This window comes from Molossus molossus, unplaced genomic scaffold (assembly GCF_014108415.1).
Source record: "Molossus molossus isolate mMolMol1 unplaced genomic scaffold, mMolMol1.p scaffold_m16_p_2, whole genome shotgun sequence".
NCBI classification, from domain to species: Eukaryota; Metazoa; Chordata; class Mammalia; order Chiroptera; family Molossidae; genus Molossus; species Molossus molossus.
This window is the reverse complement of record NW_023425355.1, coordinates 38,648,541-38,668,797: the sequence shown is the minus strand read 5'-3', so window position 1 is coordinate 38,668,797 and position 20,257 is coordinate 38,648,541. Positions and strand designations below refer to the sequence as shown.

Genomic DNA, 20,257 nt, shown 5'->3' with positions numbered 1-20,257 from the left:
AAATGAGGAGGGTGGAGTGGAATGGCGAATATCAGGAGGTGGTACCTTTATTCCTGGAAGCTGAAATCCAAGTTTAGTTTATACTTTAAATGATCCATAGTTGAGGGAGTTGACCAGTTTTGTGTGTGTGTGTGTGTGTGTGTGTGTGTGTGTGAACATTCATTTGGCATAGCATGTATATGACTAATCTGACATTTAGCTTTTGGCACCGGTGTTGATTCAGTATTATCATTCCACTTACAAACAAACCAAAGAGCATTCATAAATGTTAAGCTAATTTGGATAGATCATCTGGGCAAGTATATGCACATAAGAGAGTGTCATAGATGTTTTCAAAGTATAAGTGATGTCAGAGATGTTAACCAAGGCCCTCTTTCAGCCCATTCCCTAGGTCTCTGTTGGTAACACTGAGCTAAACAGACTATGATCCTGACCCAGCATGGAAAATCTTATAATCCCTTAATTGCCTAAGAGGTACATATCTGTCCAAGTTCCTCCTCATGAAAGTCCACTTCTCATGTGGTGGTTGATGGCTCCATTCTAGTTTGTGGGCCATCGTTCTGCAGAACTATGGATCTTGTCATCATGTGGACTTCAATGAAAGGTTATTTGTTCCTTTGTGATTTAGTGGCTATTTCAGGGGCAGTCTAAGCTGACACAGTGTAATATGTGTGTAACTTCTATTGCTATAAGAATATTCTTGTTGATTGTCTACTTTTGATGAGTATAGGTGTTACAATGAGATAGATAAATGAAGAAGTTCACCTTTAGTTTTGGAAATCCATGACAAAATTCTGCCTGCTTCCTGATTCCAGAAGAACTTCCAGGCCAAAGCTTTGACAGCAAAACCTACTTTTGTGGAGAAGAAACAATGCCCGTGTATGAGTCTGTGTTCATGGAGAATGGGGAGACTACCAGAAAAATAGCACTGGAGACAGAGAGACCACCTCAAGTAGAGGTCCATGTTTGGACGATTCGAAAGGGTGAGCAAAACAACTTTAATTTCTTTTTTTCTAAATGGACCACAGGCAAGGTAGGGAAGACTTACCTTAATTTTACTTCAACCTGTTCCTCTGTTTAAGTTAGAAGATTTCCTGATTGCTTAAAAATTAACACATGGGAGGAAGGTGTCAATGGGGGAAAAAGGAAAAACATCTATAACAAAAACAAATTAATTAAAATAAATTTTTAAAAAATTAACACATGACTAATATGGTTATTATTATGGCCTTTAACTCTAATTTTGAGCTGGGGTAATAAGTATTGATCCTTGAGGTTTGGTGTCTTTCTCACACACCAAGGCAAGAGGAGTGACTTTCATCCCTGGCTGCACATCAGAATCATCTGGAAGATGTTTTTTTTTTTAAATACCAAATGGTTGGGCCTACCCCCAGAGATTCTGATTAATTGGTTAGGAGTGGGGCCTATACTTGTGTGTGTGTGTGTGTGTGTGTGTGTGTGTGTGTGTTTAAGCTCTACAGGTGATTCTAGAGTGCCAGGGTTGTAAACTATCAAACTGTAGTCTACCATTCTTTCCAACATGAAGCTCCACAGACATGAAAATCCATTCATTCAGTAAAAAACAAAGTTTCTTGAATGATGCTGTGTACTCTGGGGTAAGACAAATTTAAAACATCATCCCTGCCCTCAAGATTGTAGCCTCACTATAGGAAAAATCCAAGTTATGATGTCCAATTTTTTTCTTCATTATCAACATTACCATAGCAAGCCACATTGTGCTTACTGTAACTCTACAGCTATTCAAACCATCCCTTAGATAAAAGACGAGTGCTGAACTAGTCTGTCAAGTTTTCTAGGAATCTAAATGTAGAGGTGAGATTTCAATTGGAAAATCATGCACATATTTTTTTCTACTGGCACTTGCATAAGGCTCGAGAGTGCTCAAACTTTTGTATGTTTCAGCATCATGCAAGGAAGTGGTTTAAAACACAGCTACCTGGCACCATCCATGAAATGTAACTTCAGTAGCCTTGGATAGCTTCTAATTTTTTTAATTTTTATTTTATTTATTGAGTTTAGAGAGAACGAGGAAGAGAGGGAGAAAGAGAGTGAGAAACATCAATTTATTGTTAACTTAATGCATTCATTGGTTGCTTCTTGTATGTGCCTTGACCTAACCCACAACCTTGGCATATTGGAACCATGCTCTAACCAACTGAGCTACCTGGCCAGGGCACTTTGGGTAACTTGTACAATTTTGAATTTTTAATCAATAGCCAGGTGATTCTAATGCAGATAGCATTTGGATCATACCTGGGGAAATAACTCTTCTAGTACAGTCATCCCTCATTTATCGCGGTTAATCCATTCCAGACTTTAGCCTAGCGGTTGCACCTGGCATTGATGGATTCCTGGTGTGCTCGAATACATAGGCCTACAGTCCATACGTACAGTAATTTTAATTGTAATTGTAATACAGGGGTGTATAATTGACTCAGATAACCAAGCGTGCACTGTATCATTTTTACTATCTTGATCAACTTTTTAATGAATATATTTGAAAAAAAAAATGCAATACAATGAAGCTGTGAACATGGAAACACGGAGTGGTGAGGGAAGATTGTATTTGTGAAGCTTGTTCTCTTCCTTTTCACAACCACTTTTCTTTCTCCAAAGAAAGAGTTCCTCTCTACCCCTTAAAAGTATGCCAGAATATCCCTGGACAGTTTTTCTCAGTGGTTAGAGCATCAACCCAAAGACCAATGAGTTGTGGGTTTGATTCTGGTGAAGGTCACATAACTCGGTTGCGGTTCGTCCCTGGCCCTGGTCAGGGTTGTGGTGGGGGCAACCAGTTCATGTGTCCCTCTCACATTGATGTTTCACTCTCTCTCCCTTTCTCCCTCTCTCTCCCTCCCTCTCTCTCCCTCCCACTCTATCTGAAGATAAATAGAAAAATATCCTCGAGGATTAAAAATAATAATAATAATAATAATAATAATAGCCCAGGCCAGTTTTGCTCAGCGGTTAGACCATCAGCCTGCAGTCCCAAGAGACCTGGGTTCGGTTCCCGCTAAGGGCATGTACCTCGGCAACAGTTTGTCCCCGGCCCTGGTTGGGTCATGCGGGTGGCAACCACTTGATGTGTCCCTTTCATGTCGATGTTTCTCTCTCTCTTCTTCTCTTTCCCTCCCACTCTATATGAACAAGAAAAAATGTCCTCAGGTGAGGATAAAAAATAATAATAATAATAATAGAAAGTATGCTAGAACAAACAAATGTTTTTGTCCATGTTTTTTGCTTTATACCTAAGAATGCTGATTTTCAGTCTCTAACTTGCTAGCTCCTCTGTAATTGGCCACCTAGGACTAAGCACTATTCTGTTGGCTTCCCTAGTGGTGGGCCCACTATCCATTGTGCAACATCTCACATCCCATAGAACTGTGTGGATGCTTTTCAATTTGCTAGTGTAGCATCTAAATAACCTTGTTCATAGTCCTGGGTAATGAAAGTCTGTGCATGGTAGGCAGAGAAAATCCCAGGCTTCATTTATGTTGCTCCCTGTGGATCTCTTGAGATTTAGTTAAGTGGGTTGATAACATGATGCTTCTTAACTGAAAGGCCGTTTTCAGTTGTTTACATATTATTTTGATAAAAGCTATTAAGGCAATGTTGAGACTATGGAGCCCCCTTATAGTAACTCTCCCTATTTTTATTAGAGAAAGCTAAAGGAGCTGTGAATATTCCCCAAAGGAAAATATGTTTTTTGTTGAGTTCAAGAACAGGAATGGCTTCTCTATTTACATAAAAAAACTGTTTGCAATCCCACTGCTGGCTCGCACTGCTTAGCTAAGAGGGCAGTCCAGTGGTTTGGCAGGGACATCGTCTACCCAGACTTGGAGCAAGGACAGAATTTCTAATACTGCCTTGATGCAGAAGCTCCAACAAGCACCCATGTTTGATTCCATGTGTCTTTCCCTAGGAGGGGTCTCATGGTCAGCAACACTGTTTCCCTTATCTCCATCTTCTGGAGAACAAAGGGGGGGGGGGCACTGAGCCAAGGAAACAAATGGAGTTAATTATAACCCTTAAGCCATCCAAGTTCCTGGTTAAGCACATTACACAGTCCAGCTTGACTCCTAAACCCCAGTAATGAGATGATATACTTGCTCAGGCCAAGCAGAAAAAGGGGCTGCTGTTTCCAGACAGAGTGCACCTGATCACCTGCTCGCTTTTTTGCTTGGCCCCAGGCATCCTCCAGCACTTCCATATTGAGAAGATCTCCAAGAGGATGTTTGAGGAGCTCCATCACTTCAAGCTTGTGACCAGGACAACTTTGAGTAAGTGGTACCTCTCTTTCTTTACTCTTCCGTGGAAAATGCATCCAGTTTTCAATGGAGCATATCCCCAAATAACGTCCCTCTGTGTTCTAAATGAACATTAGTATTGCTTGATATAAACATCAGAGGATGTTTTCTCTCTCCTTTGGTTGACTTAGCAGGGAATGAGGTGTCTGGAAGTGAACTGAAGAGCCTGGACCTAGTGAATACAAATCCACATGTAGTTTAGCATAAGCTACCTAAGATCAAGATTTCTCGAATATCTTTAATGAAACTACTAAACACAGAGTCCCAAGATGGTTAGAGAAAACTCACAAGATTCCAAATCTGTTATATTTGTGGAGACTTCAGATCTGGAAGGATATGTCCTCTCGTGGTTGGGATGAGAGACAGAGAAAATGACTCCTGTATTGTACCAAAGCCCTGTTTGGCTCTTTGGAACTGCCCTTGGGTGGTAATATTTCTTTAAAAGCATTCAGACACTCAAGAATACTTGTAGCTCTCCCACTTTATACACTAGATGGAGCCTAGGGACTAGATACTGCTAGGCACTTGGGGGTGGGGAGTACTTCTGAAGGAATAAAAGACAGAATTTATCTATAGGGAATTCTTATGGGCGAGACAGAACATGAAAATGCCTTCACTATGAATTAGTATATTTGTGAGTTAAATACGTAAGTGCTCAGGGGAATCTGCAAAAACAATGAGAAGAGAGCCAGGTGGGCTTTGTAAAGGAAGGTTTCAGGAGGAGTGTCTTGAAAAAGAAGGGTGTGACTGTGCAACAGTTCACAGAATCAGTACAGGAATTGAGTGCAGCAGAAGAGAAGACTCAGACAGGAGCAAACAAGAAGTGTGAGTGTGGGAGGGTGGGTGTGTGAGAGTGAGGAACAATTACGAAGACCACATAGGGTGCACAGAAAGATGAAAAGAGTTGGAGGTAGGAAGTAATCAGAGGGCCTGAAAGAAGCCAGTGAGAATTTCAGATATAATGCAAGTAGCATTGGTATTTGCTATACTTACAGTGTAGTGATATCAAAATGGTGTTTTGGAAGAATATCTCTTGGCTTTCAAGAGATATAATTGATTTTAATAGATTTATTAAGCACCTACTGTGATAAGGACAGATTCTGTAGAGCCCAATATGCCATGCTAAGAAGTTGGATTTAATCTCCAGGCCAGAGAACCTCAGTAAAGGTTTTTAAGCAAGTAAGGTATGTGTTTTATAGAAAGAGGCAGTTGCTGTGTGGAGTGACAGTTGGCTTCTTAGTGAATGAGCTGGTGATAGTTTGAATTAGAAAGTGATTGTACAATATTAAGTGTGTTAGAGGAGCAGAGGTCACTGTGAGAGACACTTTTGAGGTTAAATCATTAAGAACAGTATCAAAGAGAGGAATGAGTTTGGAGTGATTCCAATATCATATAGACTGAGTGAATTAGTAATACCATTCACCAATAGGAAACTCTGAAGAATAAGCAGGTATTGGTGGGGAAAAATGAGTTTCACTTGGAACATCGTTAACCTAAGATGATTAAGAGCCATCTGAGTAGAGTTATCCACTAAGCCTCTGGAAATAGGTTTGATGAAATCCGTTGTTTGTTCTTCAGGAGACTAATAGACAATACACTGGGCAGTAGGAGAATTCAAATTGAGGAGTTGGGAGTCCTCACATGTGAGTGGGGAATAAAGGAGGCAGAGTCTAGGATCCGAGGATCAACCATGTGACTTTTGCAATTACCAATTAGTTTTAAAGAACATGCTTATGTTCATACTGTGAACAGGGTATTGTGCTAGGCACTAGGATACTTGAAAGGTTATTTAAACAAATATTCTGCAAGTAACAGGATTTGGGGTGTGTAAAGGAAGTAGACGGTGTGTGTTTCAGACTCTGTGCAAATACGGTTAAGTGGGGAGTGAGGCTCCTGTAGAGTGATCTGGGGACAAAGAAGAACAATCCTGACCCCTTTATATAATATGTCTCGCAGATCCTAGTACACAGTAGGGCTTCAGTAAAAGATGGTTTCTTGCCCAAATCTTCTCTCCTGTTTCCTTCTACCTTGCCATCGAGTTGGATGACATAGGAAATAGGAACCGAGAAAATGAGTCTATGAAGAAGTGAATTATGTTCTTATATGGCTAGTGAAAAAAAATGAAGTTCAACATAACTTTGGAACTAAAAAGAACTTGCTAACTTTGGACTAGGAGTTCTGCAGGTGTGACACCATGAATGCAGGAATAAAAAGAAGACTGAAGAGGCTATCCAAGATGGGCAGTCGGTTATGTATGTTATTGGACAGGGCAAGATAATAGCAGGAGAAGGAAGATCTTGCCACTCTCAAGGACCAGGAAAGTTAGAAAAGGAATGGGCCAGAAGCCTGGGGTAGTTTCCAGTGCTCAGCACAGAGTGTGTACTCAAAAATGTTTGCTCAGTTAACATGACAGAATGTGGGATAGAGGATTTGGCCAGGACACCTTGGAAGTGTGGACAGTTCCATGGAGGGAGAGGAGAAAACAGTATAGAAAGGGTACAGCCATGTTTACCTGGAGTAGAATGAGATTGCATGCAGGATATAAGAATGGAGCTCTATGAGGAGGGGATTGATGGGTGCTAAAGAGAGGGTAAGGACAAGCTGCAGGGTCAGCAGAAAGCAGAGTTGAGCAGTTTTTAACAAAAGGTGGCAGGAATAGAGAAAAGAGCAATAAATAATCAACTAACCCAAACCAACATTTGGGCCCCTGAAGTAAGCAAAGCCCCCGTAACATAACAGATAGTGTTTTCCAAACTGCCTTATTTGACCTGGTGCCAAGTAAATCACCTAGGTAGTAACAACCTGATAGTGGGACATTTTGCGAATGCTAAATATACCGTAAAAATTCCAAGAATAATACTTAAATTTTACTCTTGAAGAATCAGTTATATTATTCTTGGGATTTTTACAAATGCTGTGTGTTGAAATGAAAATTCTAGGGACCGTTTTCCATATCTATCCTCAGAAAATGTTTTGGGGGCTGTTTGCTGAAACAACCTGACCTATGTATCCCAGTTCCCCTTGTGGATCAATGCATGAGTGGGGAAGGATGGGGGATAGTGATTATATTCCTAATTGGTTCTGCTCACACATTACATATCCAGGCCACTTTGTGTTTGCCTTTTAGGCCAGTGGAAGATATTCACCGAAGGAGAAGCTCAGATCAGCCAGATGTGTTCAAGTCGTGTGTGCAGAACAGAGCTTGAAGATTTGGTCAAAGTTTTGTACCTGGAAAGGTCTGAAAAGGGCCACTGTTAGATGAAACAGACAGTATCGGATAGAGTCAAGCAAGAAAACTCAAGCTGCAGCTGGACTGCAGGCTTATTTTTCTTAAGTCAACAGTGCTCTAAAACCCAAACTCAAATACAGTTAATTATTCACTCCATGCACAGCATAACTTGCTCCTTTATGTGGAGTGATGTGTCACCCCTTAAACATCTTCTCCAAAGAGACTAGAAGAATCTTGAATTATTTGTAGAAAGAAGAGAGATGGAAAACCATAACTCTGCTCTAGTTTCTGGGAGAATCACATTTCTTTACAGGTTAAAGAGTAAACAAAACCCCAGGGTTTCTATCTAGAATGTCATTCAATGAAAGAAAGAGAAAGGAATCACTTCTTAGTAGGAGTTCTGTAGTACAGAGAAAATATTTGTATGAAATTATACTCTTTGAATTTTAGAATGCCTTGTGTGTGTGTTTTTTTTTAAATTAACTCCCCATACACACACACACACACACACACACACACACACACATACACTAAACTATAGCCTTCTTTCTGAGGCAAGGCCAGCATAGAGCCTCCCATCATTTCCTTTGCCTGGCTCCCAAGTAGTTTGCCAATTGTTGCTACCCAGGAGGATAAATAAGGAACTGTGAGCAGAAAGCTCTGCCCTTGGGTCTGTGGTGAAGTTTTTTAAGTCACCAACTATGGTGGGAGGGTGCAGAATAAGAATATCATATCAGGGCCGCATTCACTTTGAAGTGGTAAATAACTTTTTCCTAATGATACCACTTCCCTTTTCTCCCTGAACCTACCTGGTGGCCTTCATAAAGAAGTTAGAATTTGGTAATGTTTTCGGAAACTGAATCCATATAAGACAAATAATTGTTGAATAAAGGAGATGACAGATATCAACAGGGCCATCTTTGTGTTTTCAAGTCAGTAAAACTCACCAATTAATAGTGCAATACCCAATACATTTTTTGAGACCATAGTTTTCTGGTTCAAAAATGTAGATGAAATGATTAAGTTCTAGAAGCTCCTTTAAATGCAGTTTCTGTTCTCCAATTACAGGAGTTGATTTTTATTTTACAAAGGGGCTCAGTCTTCATGAGCTACGGTGTGTTGGCTCTTTAGTTGGGAGGATTATTGCTCATTTGGGGAGACTGGTCTTCTGAAACAGATCTTTATCCTAAACCTTCCTGCTATTGTCATCTCATCAATCAAACATGGATTTGAATCATGAATCCTAGAGTAAGAAGGTTGGTCCAAAAATGTCTATTTGCAGCCTAATACGAGAGCATAAGTTTTTCATTCTAAGGCCTGGCTTTAAAAATTATTTTTTGGAAAACTATAAATTTTCCACAGCAAGGATGTCAAGCCTGCCTTTTAGATTTATCTCCTCTGAAGGGCATGAATGAACTCTACTGAGTACTTAAAAGTATTAAGGGCCCAGAAATCCAGTGTTTCCCACTCTATGACCATATGTAAGAGAAACATTTTTTTAATTCTCACCGGAGGATATTTTCCATTGTTTTTAGATAGAGTGAAAGGGAGGGAGGGAGGGAGAGAAACATTGATGTGAGAGAGATACATCGATTGTCTACCTCCCGCATGACCCCAGCAAGGGCCAAGGATCGAACTTGCAACCCAGATTCGTGCCCTTGACTGGGAATCGAACCTGCGACCCTTCATTCCAGGGACCAACATACTAATAACTGCAGAGCCAAACCAGTCACGGCACATTTTTTTTTTTCCCTTAAGAGTATTTGACACCAATGTGGAAAAATACAAACATTTCAATCTTTATGGAAACTTGCTTTATGGAATCTCTTCTCATAAAAGAGACACAGGGGTATTGTGGCCAGGCCTTCATGGGGCAGTCTCTCCCTAGCCCCTCACACATACTCTTCAGGAAAGGGAGTTAAGACATCCAGGGCTAAAAGGCCATGGAGCCTTATTTGGGGGAGGGTGTTAAGTAGCTGTTGTCTCCCTCCCAGAGGTGGCAGTATTTCCTTAAGGTAGAAAGGAGTAACTGATCCTGAAGTAAAGTGGTGATTTCCTGTTCTTGATTACTCACCCCAAAGCCTTCCCAACCACGTGTTCTCTGAAAGCTCAACCTTCAGAGAACACCCACAGAGCTTTCCTAGATAGACTCCTACCCCCAGGTGATAGGGCACACCTCTACAAAATGCTGTGTGAAGCAGGCACTGGGGAACTTTGCTGGGCCAACATAGAAACCCTCCAGTGTTTGATGTTGTGTAGGGAGTAGGATATAGGAAGAAGAGGCCAAGTTCCTGTAGTTAGTAGAGAGGAATGGATGTGGTTCTTCTTGTGTATTTATTTGTATCATAAACAACAAATACCATAAGTACCATTTAGAAGTTGTAACCATTTTATAGTTAATTCATGTAAACAAGGGTAACATAACAGTATTATTCTTTCACTCTTCCCACAGGACATGTACCTAAATATGGTACTTATTTATGTAGCCACTGTATTTCTGGACTTTTAAATTAATAAAGTTAATTTTGAAAAATCATGTGTGATAATGCTGTGTGAGTGATTGACTCTGGACAATGCTGATATTAGACTGGGTAACAGGTGATGTGTAGTGATAGGTAGGCCTGGCTGTTTCTCACTCAGGTTAACAGCCCACCCCCACACACACACTTTGTAGTCAGACTACCTGAGTTTTTAATCCTAGTTCTGCACTTACCAGCTGTGTTTGTCAATTTCCCCAACTATAAAATGGGGGATAATAGTAGTACCATTGCCTTTTGCCTGCAATCTTATAATGAGGTTTAAGTTAGTCAGCACATGTAAAGAGAATAGAATAGTGTCTGCTGCATAGTAAGCATTCATTTTTGACCATGGATGTTCAAGAATGGCATTGCAATGAAAATGGCCATTGATTTCTGGTTTCCCTTTAGGCCAAGACATTTAAGATACTGGGGACAGAAGGCCATTGACTTGGATTTCAAGGGGGCCTCCATTTTGGCCTGCTCCTCAGTGGCAGATTTATATAGGAAGCAGGGTAAGAGTTTTGTCACATATTTTGATCCAAATTAAATTCCCTCAAACCCCTAATACCAAGTATATTTGTGCTATCACAAAAGCCAATATATAAGAAAGCTGAACTGTCAGATAACATAAGCACAGTAAAGTAAGCGTTGGTGTTAGCAACACAGAAGTCATTGGTGGTGAAATATTGTGGGAGCATTAGAAGCAGAGGCCAGAGAGGCCAGAAGTGAGTGAGGGAAATGAGAAATTGAAGAGAGCAGTTAGAACTCTTTGGGGACTCTTGGAGGAAAAATGGCGGCGGAGTAAATGGAGCTACACAGACCATCTCCCAGGACCAAACTGGATTTACAACAAAAATAAAGGCAAATCGTCAGGAAGGGGCAACCAAAAGACACCTTGGAGGACCACATAACCAGGGACACCGACTCAATCCTGGTAGGCTTGCGAGGATGCAAGAGGGGCCTGGGAGCCCACGGTTCGCGGCGGCCTGGGCGGGGACTAGGAAACTCTGCTGGAAGTTGCTGCTACCACCTCGGCTGCGACCCCAGCTGAGTCCTGTGAACACTGCATGCTAAGCCCTCGGCTGGTGCTGCATGGACTCCTTGGGACCAGGGGACTCTGCTGGAAGCTCCTGCCACCTCGGCAGTGTCCCGCTACTGCCGCTTAGTCCTGGGGCTTCTGCTAAGTGCAACGCCCTCGGCTGGTGCCACAGCCGTGGCCGCCCTAGGCTGGAAACAGGGCCTTCCGTTTAAAAGTCACAGGCGGCTCCACAACACTGAGTCTAGACAGAGGATATATTGGCAGCAGACACTCACCTTGGGCTCCGGCAGAGGGAAGGCAGACTGGACTGGAACTGTGTGGGGACATTCAGGTTTTGGAGGGTGCTAAGAGCTTTCGCTGAGTGCAGCCACGCAAGACTATGGTCATTTTACTCCTTCCCAGGGCCCTGGGGAGAGGTGGCGACCCTCCCTCAGAGATTCAACCCCACCTGGTGGCCATTGAAATGCTAATTGAGGCCCATTAACAACCAGCAGCTGCCCCACCCTCAGGAAACCTCTTACACTGAGCATCTGAGGGAGTTTTTCAGGCAACTCAGAAACCAAGGGTCTTCAGGTGTCCTCTACTAATAGCCTCCAAGCAAAAAAAAAAACTAGAGGAGAACTAATATTCTCTGGGCTAGCAACACTAATCAGAAAAGCTAAGACTTGACAGTGGTGTTTAAAGTGGGTCCTCCCTGGCTCATCCAAACCCAGGAGAGGGAGCCAAAAAAAGCAGAACACGAACACCCACAGGGAAAATTTGGCAGACTCCAAAGCCCACTGTGATAGCCAAAATGGTGAAAAACAGAAAAGCCAAATGAAAGAAGAAGAGACCTCCACAGAAGATGAGATAAATGAGGTACAGTTAAGCAAGTTAACAGAACTAGAATTTACAGCCATGATGTTGAGGAAGCTCCACAGCATGTGAAAGGATATGAGCACCATGAGTAAAGACATAGAAATGTTGAAAATCAACCAGTTGGAAATAAAAAACCAACAAGAAGAAATGAAGAATGACATATGAGAAATGAAAAACACATTGAAAGGTTTAAAAAGCAGAGTACGGAAAGCTGAGGCCCAGATCAGTGAATTAGAAGACAGGCTAGAAAACAATCAACCAACAAGAACACCAAAAGGAAAAAACGATTAAAAAACAGGAAGACAGCTTAAAAGAACTGTGGGACAACTGGAAACAGAATAATATTCGCATAATAGGAGTCCATGAAGAAGAAGAAAATGAGCAAGGGTTAGAGAATATATTCAAAGAAATAGTGACAGAAAAATGTCCTAATTTGGTGAAGGAAGAAGGAATTCAAGTTCAAGAAGCACAGAGAGTCCCAAGTAAGAAGAACCCAAACAGGCCCACACCAAGACACATAGTAATCAAACTGCCAAAAATTAAAGACAAAGAGAGAATCCTAAAGGTAGCAAGAGATAAGTAACAGGTGACCTAAAAAGGGAACCCCATAAGGCTCTCAGCTGACTTTTCACAAGAAACACTACAGGCCAGAAGGGAATGGCATGAAGTAATCAAGGTCATGCAAAACAAGGATCTGAATCCAAGACTACTCTACCCAGCAAGACTATCATTCAAAATAGAAGGTCAAATAAAGAACTTCCCAGACCAAAAAAAAAGGCTAAGGGAATACATTAGCACCAAACCAGCACTGCAACAAATGTTAAAAGGATTACTGTACTTACCAGGAGAAATGGGAAGAAAAATAGAACCACACTAAACAAAAACGGCAATAAAAAAAGTACATATCAATAATCACCTTCAATGTAAATGGATGCAATGGTCCCATAAAAAGACACAGAGTAGCTGATTGGATAAGAAAGTATGACTTATCTATATGTTGTTTCAAGAGACCCACCTCACAACAAAAGACTCACATAGATTGAAAGTGAAGGGATGGAAAAAAATCTTTCAAGCAAACGGAAAAGAAAAATAAGCTGGGGTAGGAATACTTATATCTGATAAAATAGATTTCAGAATGAAGGCCATAATTAGAGACAAAGAGGGCCACTACATAATATTGAAAGGATCTATCCAACAGGAAGATATAACCTTGATAAACATATATGCACCCAATATAATAGCACCAAAATATATTAAAGAACTTCTGGAGGATTTCAAAGCAGAAATCGATAGCAATACAATCATAGCAGGGGATTTCAACACCCCGCTCACATCACTGGATAGATCCTCTAAACAAAAAATTAGCAAGGAAACGGAGACTCTAAATGAAACACTAGACCAAATGGATTTTATAGATATCTACAGAGAACTACACCCAAAAACTACAGAATTCACATTCTTCTCAAGTGCACATGGAACATTCTCAAAGATAGACCACATGTTAGGGCACAAAATAAGTCTCTACAAGTTCAAGAAGATTGAAATTATATCAAGCATCTTCTCAGACCACAATGGCATGAAACTAGAAATCAATTGCAACAAGAACATGCAAAGACATTTCAACACATGGAAGCTAAATAGCATGTTATTAAACAATGAATGGGTCACCGAGGAGATCAAGGAAGAAATAAAAAACTTCCCGGAAACCAATGAAAATGAAGACACAACAACACAAAATCTATGGGTTGCAGCGAAAGCAGTTCTGAGAGGGAAGTTCATAGCACTAAAGGCCTACCCCCCAAAAAACAAGAAAAATCTCTAATAGATTAACCTCACAACTTAAAGAACTAGAGAGCAAACAAAAAGAAAACCCCAGAGGAAGTAGAAGGAAGGAAATAGTAAGGATCAGAGCAGAAATAAATGACATAAAGACCAAAAAAACAATTCAAACGATCAATAAAACAAAGAGCTGGTTTTTTGAAAAGATAAACAAGACTGATGGACCTAGACTCACCAAGAAACAGAGAGAACCCAAATACAGAAAATCAGAAATGAAAGAGGAGACATAACAACTGACACCACAGAAATACAAAAGATCGTTAACAACTACTATGAACAAATATATGGCAACAAATTCGACAATCTAAGCGAAATGGACAAATTTCTAGAAACACGTAGTCTCCCAAAACTGGATCAGAAAGAGATAGAAAACTTGAAAAGACCAATAATAATAGGAGAAGTTGAAGATGTAATCAAGACTCTCCCAGCAAACAAAAGCTCAGGCCCGGATAGCTTCACGAGGGAGTTTTACCGAACATTCAAAGAAGAACTAACACCCATTCTCCTCAAACTATTTCAAAAAATTCAAGAAGAAGGAAGACTTCCACACTCATTTTATGAAGCCAGCATAATTTTAATTCCAAAACCAGAAAATGACTCAACAAAGAAAGAAAAGTACAGGCCTATATCCCTGATGAACATAGATGCAAAAATCCTGAACAAAATACTAGGAAATCGGATACAGCAATACACCAAAAAAATTATCCACCATGACCAAGTGGGATTCATCCCAGGGATGCAAGGCTGGTACAATATTCACAAATCCATAAATGTGACACACCACATAAATAAAATGAAGAATAAAAAGCACATGATCATATCAATAGATGCTGAAAAAGCCTTCGACAACATCCAGCACCCATTTCTGATAAAAACGCACAGCAGTGTGGATATAGAGGGATCATATCTAGACATAATAAAGGCCACATATGAAAGACCTACAGCCAACATCATACTCAATGGGCAAAAACTAAAAGCATTTCCCTTAAGAACAGGAACAAGGCAAGGATGCCCACTTTCGCCACTCCTATTTAACATAGTACTGGAAGTCTTAGCCACAGCAATCAGACAGGAAGAAAAAATAAAAGGGATCCAAATTGGAAAGGAGGAAGTGAAATTGTCATTATTTGCAGATGACATGATACTGTACATAGAATACCCCAAAGACTCCATCAAAAGTTTACTAGACTTAATAAATGAATTTGGCAAAGTAGCGGAATACAAAATTAACGTCAAGAAATCGATGGCATTCTTATACACCAATGATGAAATCACAGAAAGTGAAACTAAGAAAACAATCCCATTTACCATTGCGGCAAAAAAATTAAGATACCTAGGAATAAACTTAATCAAAGAAATAAAGGACCTATTCACAGAAAACTACAGGTCATTGAAAAAAGAAATAGAGGAAGATATAAAAATGTGGAAGCACATACCCTGTTCATGGATTGGTAGAATTAACATCATTAAAATGTCCATATTACCCAAAGCAATATATAGATTCAACGCAATCCCCATCAAAATACCAATGGTATACTTCACAGAATTAGAACAATTACGTCAAAAGTTCATATGGAACCAAAAAGGCCTCGAATAGCCACAGCAATCTTGAAAAGGAAGAACAAAGTTGGAGGGATCACAACACCATATTTCATGTTATACTACAAAGCCACTATAATCAAAACAGCCTGGTACTGGCACAAGAACAGGTATATAGACCAGTGGAACAGAACAGAGAACCCAGAAATGGACCCAAAGCAATATGCTCAATTAATATTTGACAAAGGTGGCAAAAGCATACAGTGAAGTAAGGACAGCCTCTTTAATAAATGGTGCTGGGAAAATTGGACAGCTACTTGCAGAAAAATGAAACTGGACCATCAACTTACACCCTACATGAGAATAAACTCAAAATGGATAAAAGACTTAAATGTAACTCATGAATCCATAAAAATCCTAGAAGAGACTGTGGGCAACAAAATTTCAGACATCATACGCAGCAGAATTTTTACTGACACATCACCTAAGGCAATAGAAACAAAGGAGAAAATGAACACATGAGACTACATCAAACTGAAAAGCTTCTGCACAGCAAAAGTTACAATATTCTCAAAACGGAAAGGCTATACACTGTATGGGAGTGCGTAATTGCCAATGATATATCAGATAAGGGGTTGATTTCCAATACATATAGAGTGTTCATACAACTCCACAAAAGGAAGACAAAGAACCCAATTAAAAAATGGGCAGAGGAACTAAATAGACACGTCTCCAAACAGGACATACAAAGGCTAAGAAGCATATGAAGAAATGCTCATCATCACTAATCATCAGAGAGATGCAAATTAAAACAACAATGAGGTATCACCTCACACCTGTCAGAATGGCCTCCATCAACAAATCATCAAACAACAAGTGTTGGCGAGGGTGTGGAGAAAAGGGGACTCTAGTGCACTGCTGGTGGGAATGCAGAGTGGTGCAGCCACTATGGAAAACAATATGGTGTTACCTCAAAAAATTAAAAATTGATCTTCCATTTGACCCAGTGATCCTGCTTCTAGGAATATACCCTAAGAAGCCTGAAACACCAATCAGAAAGAATATATGTACCCCCATGTTTGTAGCAGCACTATTTACAATAGCTAAGATCTGGAAACAGCCCAAGTGTCCATCAGTAGACGAATGGATAAAATAGCCATGGTACATATACACAATGGAGTACTATGCAGGTGTAAGAAAGAAAGATCTCTTATCCTTTGAGACTACATGGAGGGACCTTGTTAGTATCATCCTAAGTGAAACAAGCCAAACAGAGAAAGAGAAGTTTCATATGATCTCACTTATTTGTGAATCATATAATGAACATAATGAACATAACAGTCTTAGGAATGGGGTAGTCCCAGAGATGCGGAAGCGGGGTACAGACTGACAATCCCCTAAAGAGGGGGGTGGTGGGGGAGAGATAAACCACAGAACTTATATGCATATATGCATGAACAGTGGCCATGGACAACAATCTGGGGAAAGGGCAGGGAGGGAGGGGGAGGGGAGAATCAGTGGATGGAAAAGGAGAAACATCTGTAACAAAAATTAATAAAATAAAATAAATAAATAAATAAATAAAATAACTCTTTGGGGAAGCTTAATTACAGAGAATGGAGAAATAAGGCAAGGAAATAGCTGAAGAAGGATATGAGATCAAAGGGTAGTTTTTGGATGTTTGGCCGTATCTGATACTGAAGGGAGTGATCCTATAGAAAGTAAAAGATTGAAATTAAGGGGAAAAGAAGGTTAACCTGTTGTGTCAATTGCATGAGAAGCTATGTCACCATGGTGAGCCCTTGAAACTCACAATTGTTGACCCACAACCTGGACAGAATTTTGGCCTTTGTCTGCCTACACTACTGTGAATTAGCTGAACCTAGTTCCTCTCAACTCTGTTAACTTGGTCCCCCTTTACATCCAACATATTGTCTTATGGAACGGTAGACTATAAACTCCAATATTACTCCACTTCCATTGGGAGCCTCACATAACTCAAATCATATACTTTAGCTCCATTAGCACTCTTTCTTTTTCCTGATCACTCACATCCAAATTGCACCAAGTCCTATAAATTCACTCTCCTACTTATCAGCACTGGAGTTTTGATCTGCTCCAATTTCCAAACTAAGCTGGTTCACCCCTATTTAGTTACAAAATAGTTGAGGGGATGCAAAGTACAGCATAGGTAATATAGTCAATAATATTGTAACAACTATGTATGATGCCAGGTGGGTACTTAAATTATCAGGGGCATCACTTATAAAGTATATGATTGTCTACCAGTATGCTGTGTACCTGAAACTAATACAAAATAATATTGAATATAAACTATAACTGAAGACTTTAAAAATTTTTTAAATTGCTCTCCTAAATGTAGCCCATATTTATTGGCCTTTGCTCTTATCTTCACTTGCAGGATCTTTTCTCTGTTTAATCTCTCCCCCACACCCCAGTGTTTCCCAGGAAGCCCCAAAGATCACCTCATATGGGCTCAAAGACAAGTCCTGCTGCTACCACATGTCACCTACTCTTTTATTCCTTTCTTGGATTGGCCCTCCTCTGTGACATGCACTGCTAGAGAAAATGACCACCCATTGTCTCCATCACCACACATCTGATATTCACCACCACTGCCAGCTATGATATTAATGGTAGGTGTTACTTTTGCTGGCCTAGAGGTGCCACCATAGTGGTAGTGCTCTGGAGTCTTCAGTGCCCCCAGTGGCACTGTATCCTGTGCAGATGTGGAGAGAATGTCCTCCTCCCTTCCCACCTGTAATGTTACACTTGGCCAACTGCACATTAAACAGTTAGTACAGAGTTCTTAAGTGTGTATTATTGGACCAAAGCAGGATCGCCTTTTACCTCCGTGTCTGCTGGGGTTTTTCACAGAAACAAGTCCTTCATGTCTCACTTTCAGCCCTCTTCTCAGGGCTCAGTTGTCAGTATGCAGAAACTGCTGAGTGTAAGGCTCCAAGACAAGCAAGATTGTCTTCCTAATTCCTTTCCCCTTTGGTACACATGTACTGCTTCCATTCCCCACCAAATCCCTTAAGGAAAGTGACACCAGTCTGCAAAACAAACTCAGGACCTCTGAAATCTCCAAGTAGGAAAAATTAGCCCTGGAAAGCAGAAGTCCAGCTACAGCGTATAGTTTCTGAAATACAGGGGTGGGCAAAAGTAGGGTTACAGTTGTTCATATGGAAAAGTAATTAATAAATTGTTTACACAAGAATAAACTCTGTGCTTTGTATACTCTCAACTGTAATCGTACTTTGCCAATGCCGGTATTTCATACACATTTACAACTTGTGTTTTTGTTTTGTTTGTTTTTTAAATTTTTTTTTATTGATTTTTAGAGAGAGAGGAAAGAAGAGAGAGAGAGAAATGGAAACATCGATGAGAGAGAACATCGATTGGCCACCTTCTGCATGCCCCCCACTAGGGATTTGGCCCTGGGCATGTGCCCTGACCAGGAACCAAACAGGCAACCCCTTGGTGCATGGGTTGATGCTCAACCACTGAGCCACATCGGCTGGGCTACAACTTGTGCTTTTGTATATGCTCTTCTTACCATTTGAGTATTCTTCTTTGCCTGGCAAATTCCTACTCATCCTTCAAAACCCACTTGAAATGTCATCTCCTCTCTGGAGCCTTGCCTGTTCTCATCCTAGTTTGCCATCACTTTCCCTTTCTCCCTATGTACTGTATGTACCAACTATGCCAATTCCATCTTCCTCTAACTTACCATGTCCTTAGTACTTCTGTGCCTTTGCTAGCAGCTACTTTTTCCTGGAATATTCATCCCCTGATATCTCTACTTAATTAATACATACTCATCTTTAATTTGTTTATTTTTTTATTTATTTTTTTGTTACAGATATTTTACCTTTTTTACCCCATTGGCACCCCCATCCCCACCCCACTCCTGCCCCATCCCCGGCTCAGTTGTCCATGTCCATTGGTCATGCATACATGCATATAAGTTCTGTGGTTTATCTCTTCCCACCCCCCCACCCCCTTTTCTGAGGGATGTCAGTCTGTGCCCTACTTTCATGTTTCTGGGTCTACTGTATTCCTCAAACTGTTATGTTCATTATACCCCGTATATAAGTGAGATCATGTGGTATTTGTCTTTTTCTGCTTGGCTTGTTTCACTTAGGATAATATTTTCCAGGTCCCACCATGTCGTCTCAAAGGATAAGAGAGCTTTCTTTCTTACACCTGCATAGTACTCCATTGTATATATGTACCACTGCTTTTTTATCCATTCATCTACTGATGGACACTTGGGCTGTTTCCAGATCTTAGCTATTGTAAATAGGGCTGCTATAAACATGGGGGTACATATATTCTTCATGATCGGTGTTTCAGGCTTCTTAGGGTATATTCATAGGAGTGGGATCACTGGATCAAATGTAAGTTCAATTTTTAATTTTTAGAGGTAACACCATATTGTTTTCCATAGTGGCTGCACCACTCTGCATTCCCACCAGCAGTGTATTAGAGTCCCCTTTTCTCCACACCCTCGCCAACACTTGTTCTTTGATGATTTGTTGATGGCGGGCATTCTGACAGGTGTGAGGTGATACCTCATTGTTGTTTTAATTTGCATCTCTCTGATGATTAGTGATGTTGAGCATTTCTTCATATGTCTCTTGGCCATTTGTATGTCCTGTTTGGAGAGGTGTCTATTCAGCTCCTCTGCCCATTTTTTAATTGCATTCTTTGTCTTCCTTTTGTGGAGTTGTATGAGCACTCTTTATATATTGGAAATTAACCCCTTATCTGATACATCATTGGCAATGATGTTTTCCCATACAGTGGGTTGCCTTTCCATTTTGATGATTGTATCTTTTGCTGTGCAGAAGCTTTTGAGTTTGATGTAGTCCCATGTGTTCAT

The 20,257-nt window shown here is 40.5% G+C and overlaps 1 protein-coding gene across 4 annotated transcripts in view; it reads left to right on the top strand.

The window, feature by feature from the left end:
* CHRDL1 (chordin like 1) overlaps positions 1-8,021 on the top strand; it is a 144,136-nt gene extending 136,115 nt beyond the window's left edge. For all 4 annotated transcript variants that reach the window (XM_036271699.1, XM_036271697.1, XM_036271698.1 and 1 more), the window contains exons 10-12: positions 816-983; positions 4,209-4,298; positions 7,453-8,021. In XM_036271699.1, coding sequence (XP_036127592.1) covers positions 816-983; positions 4,209-4,298; positions 7,453-7,583 — 389 coding nt within the window. In that variant the 3' untranslated portion in view covers positions 7,584-8,021. The remainder of the gene's footprint in view (positions 1-815; positions 984-4,208; positions 4,299-7,452) is intronic.
* The last annotated feature ends 12,236 nt before the right edge of the window (positions 8,022-20,257 follow it).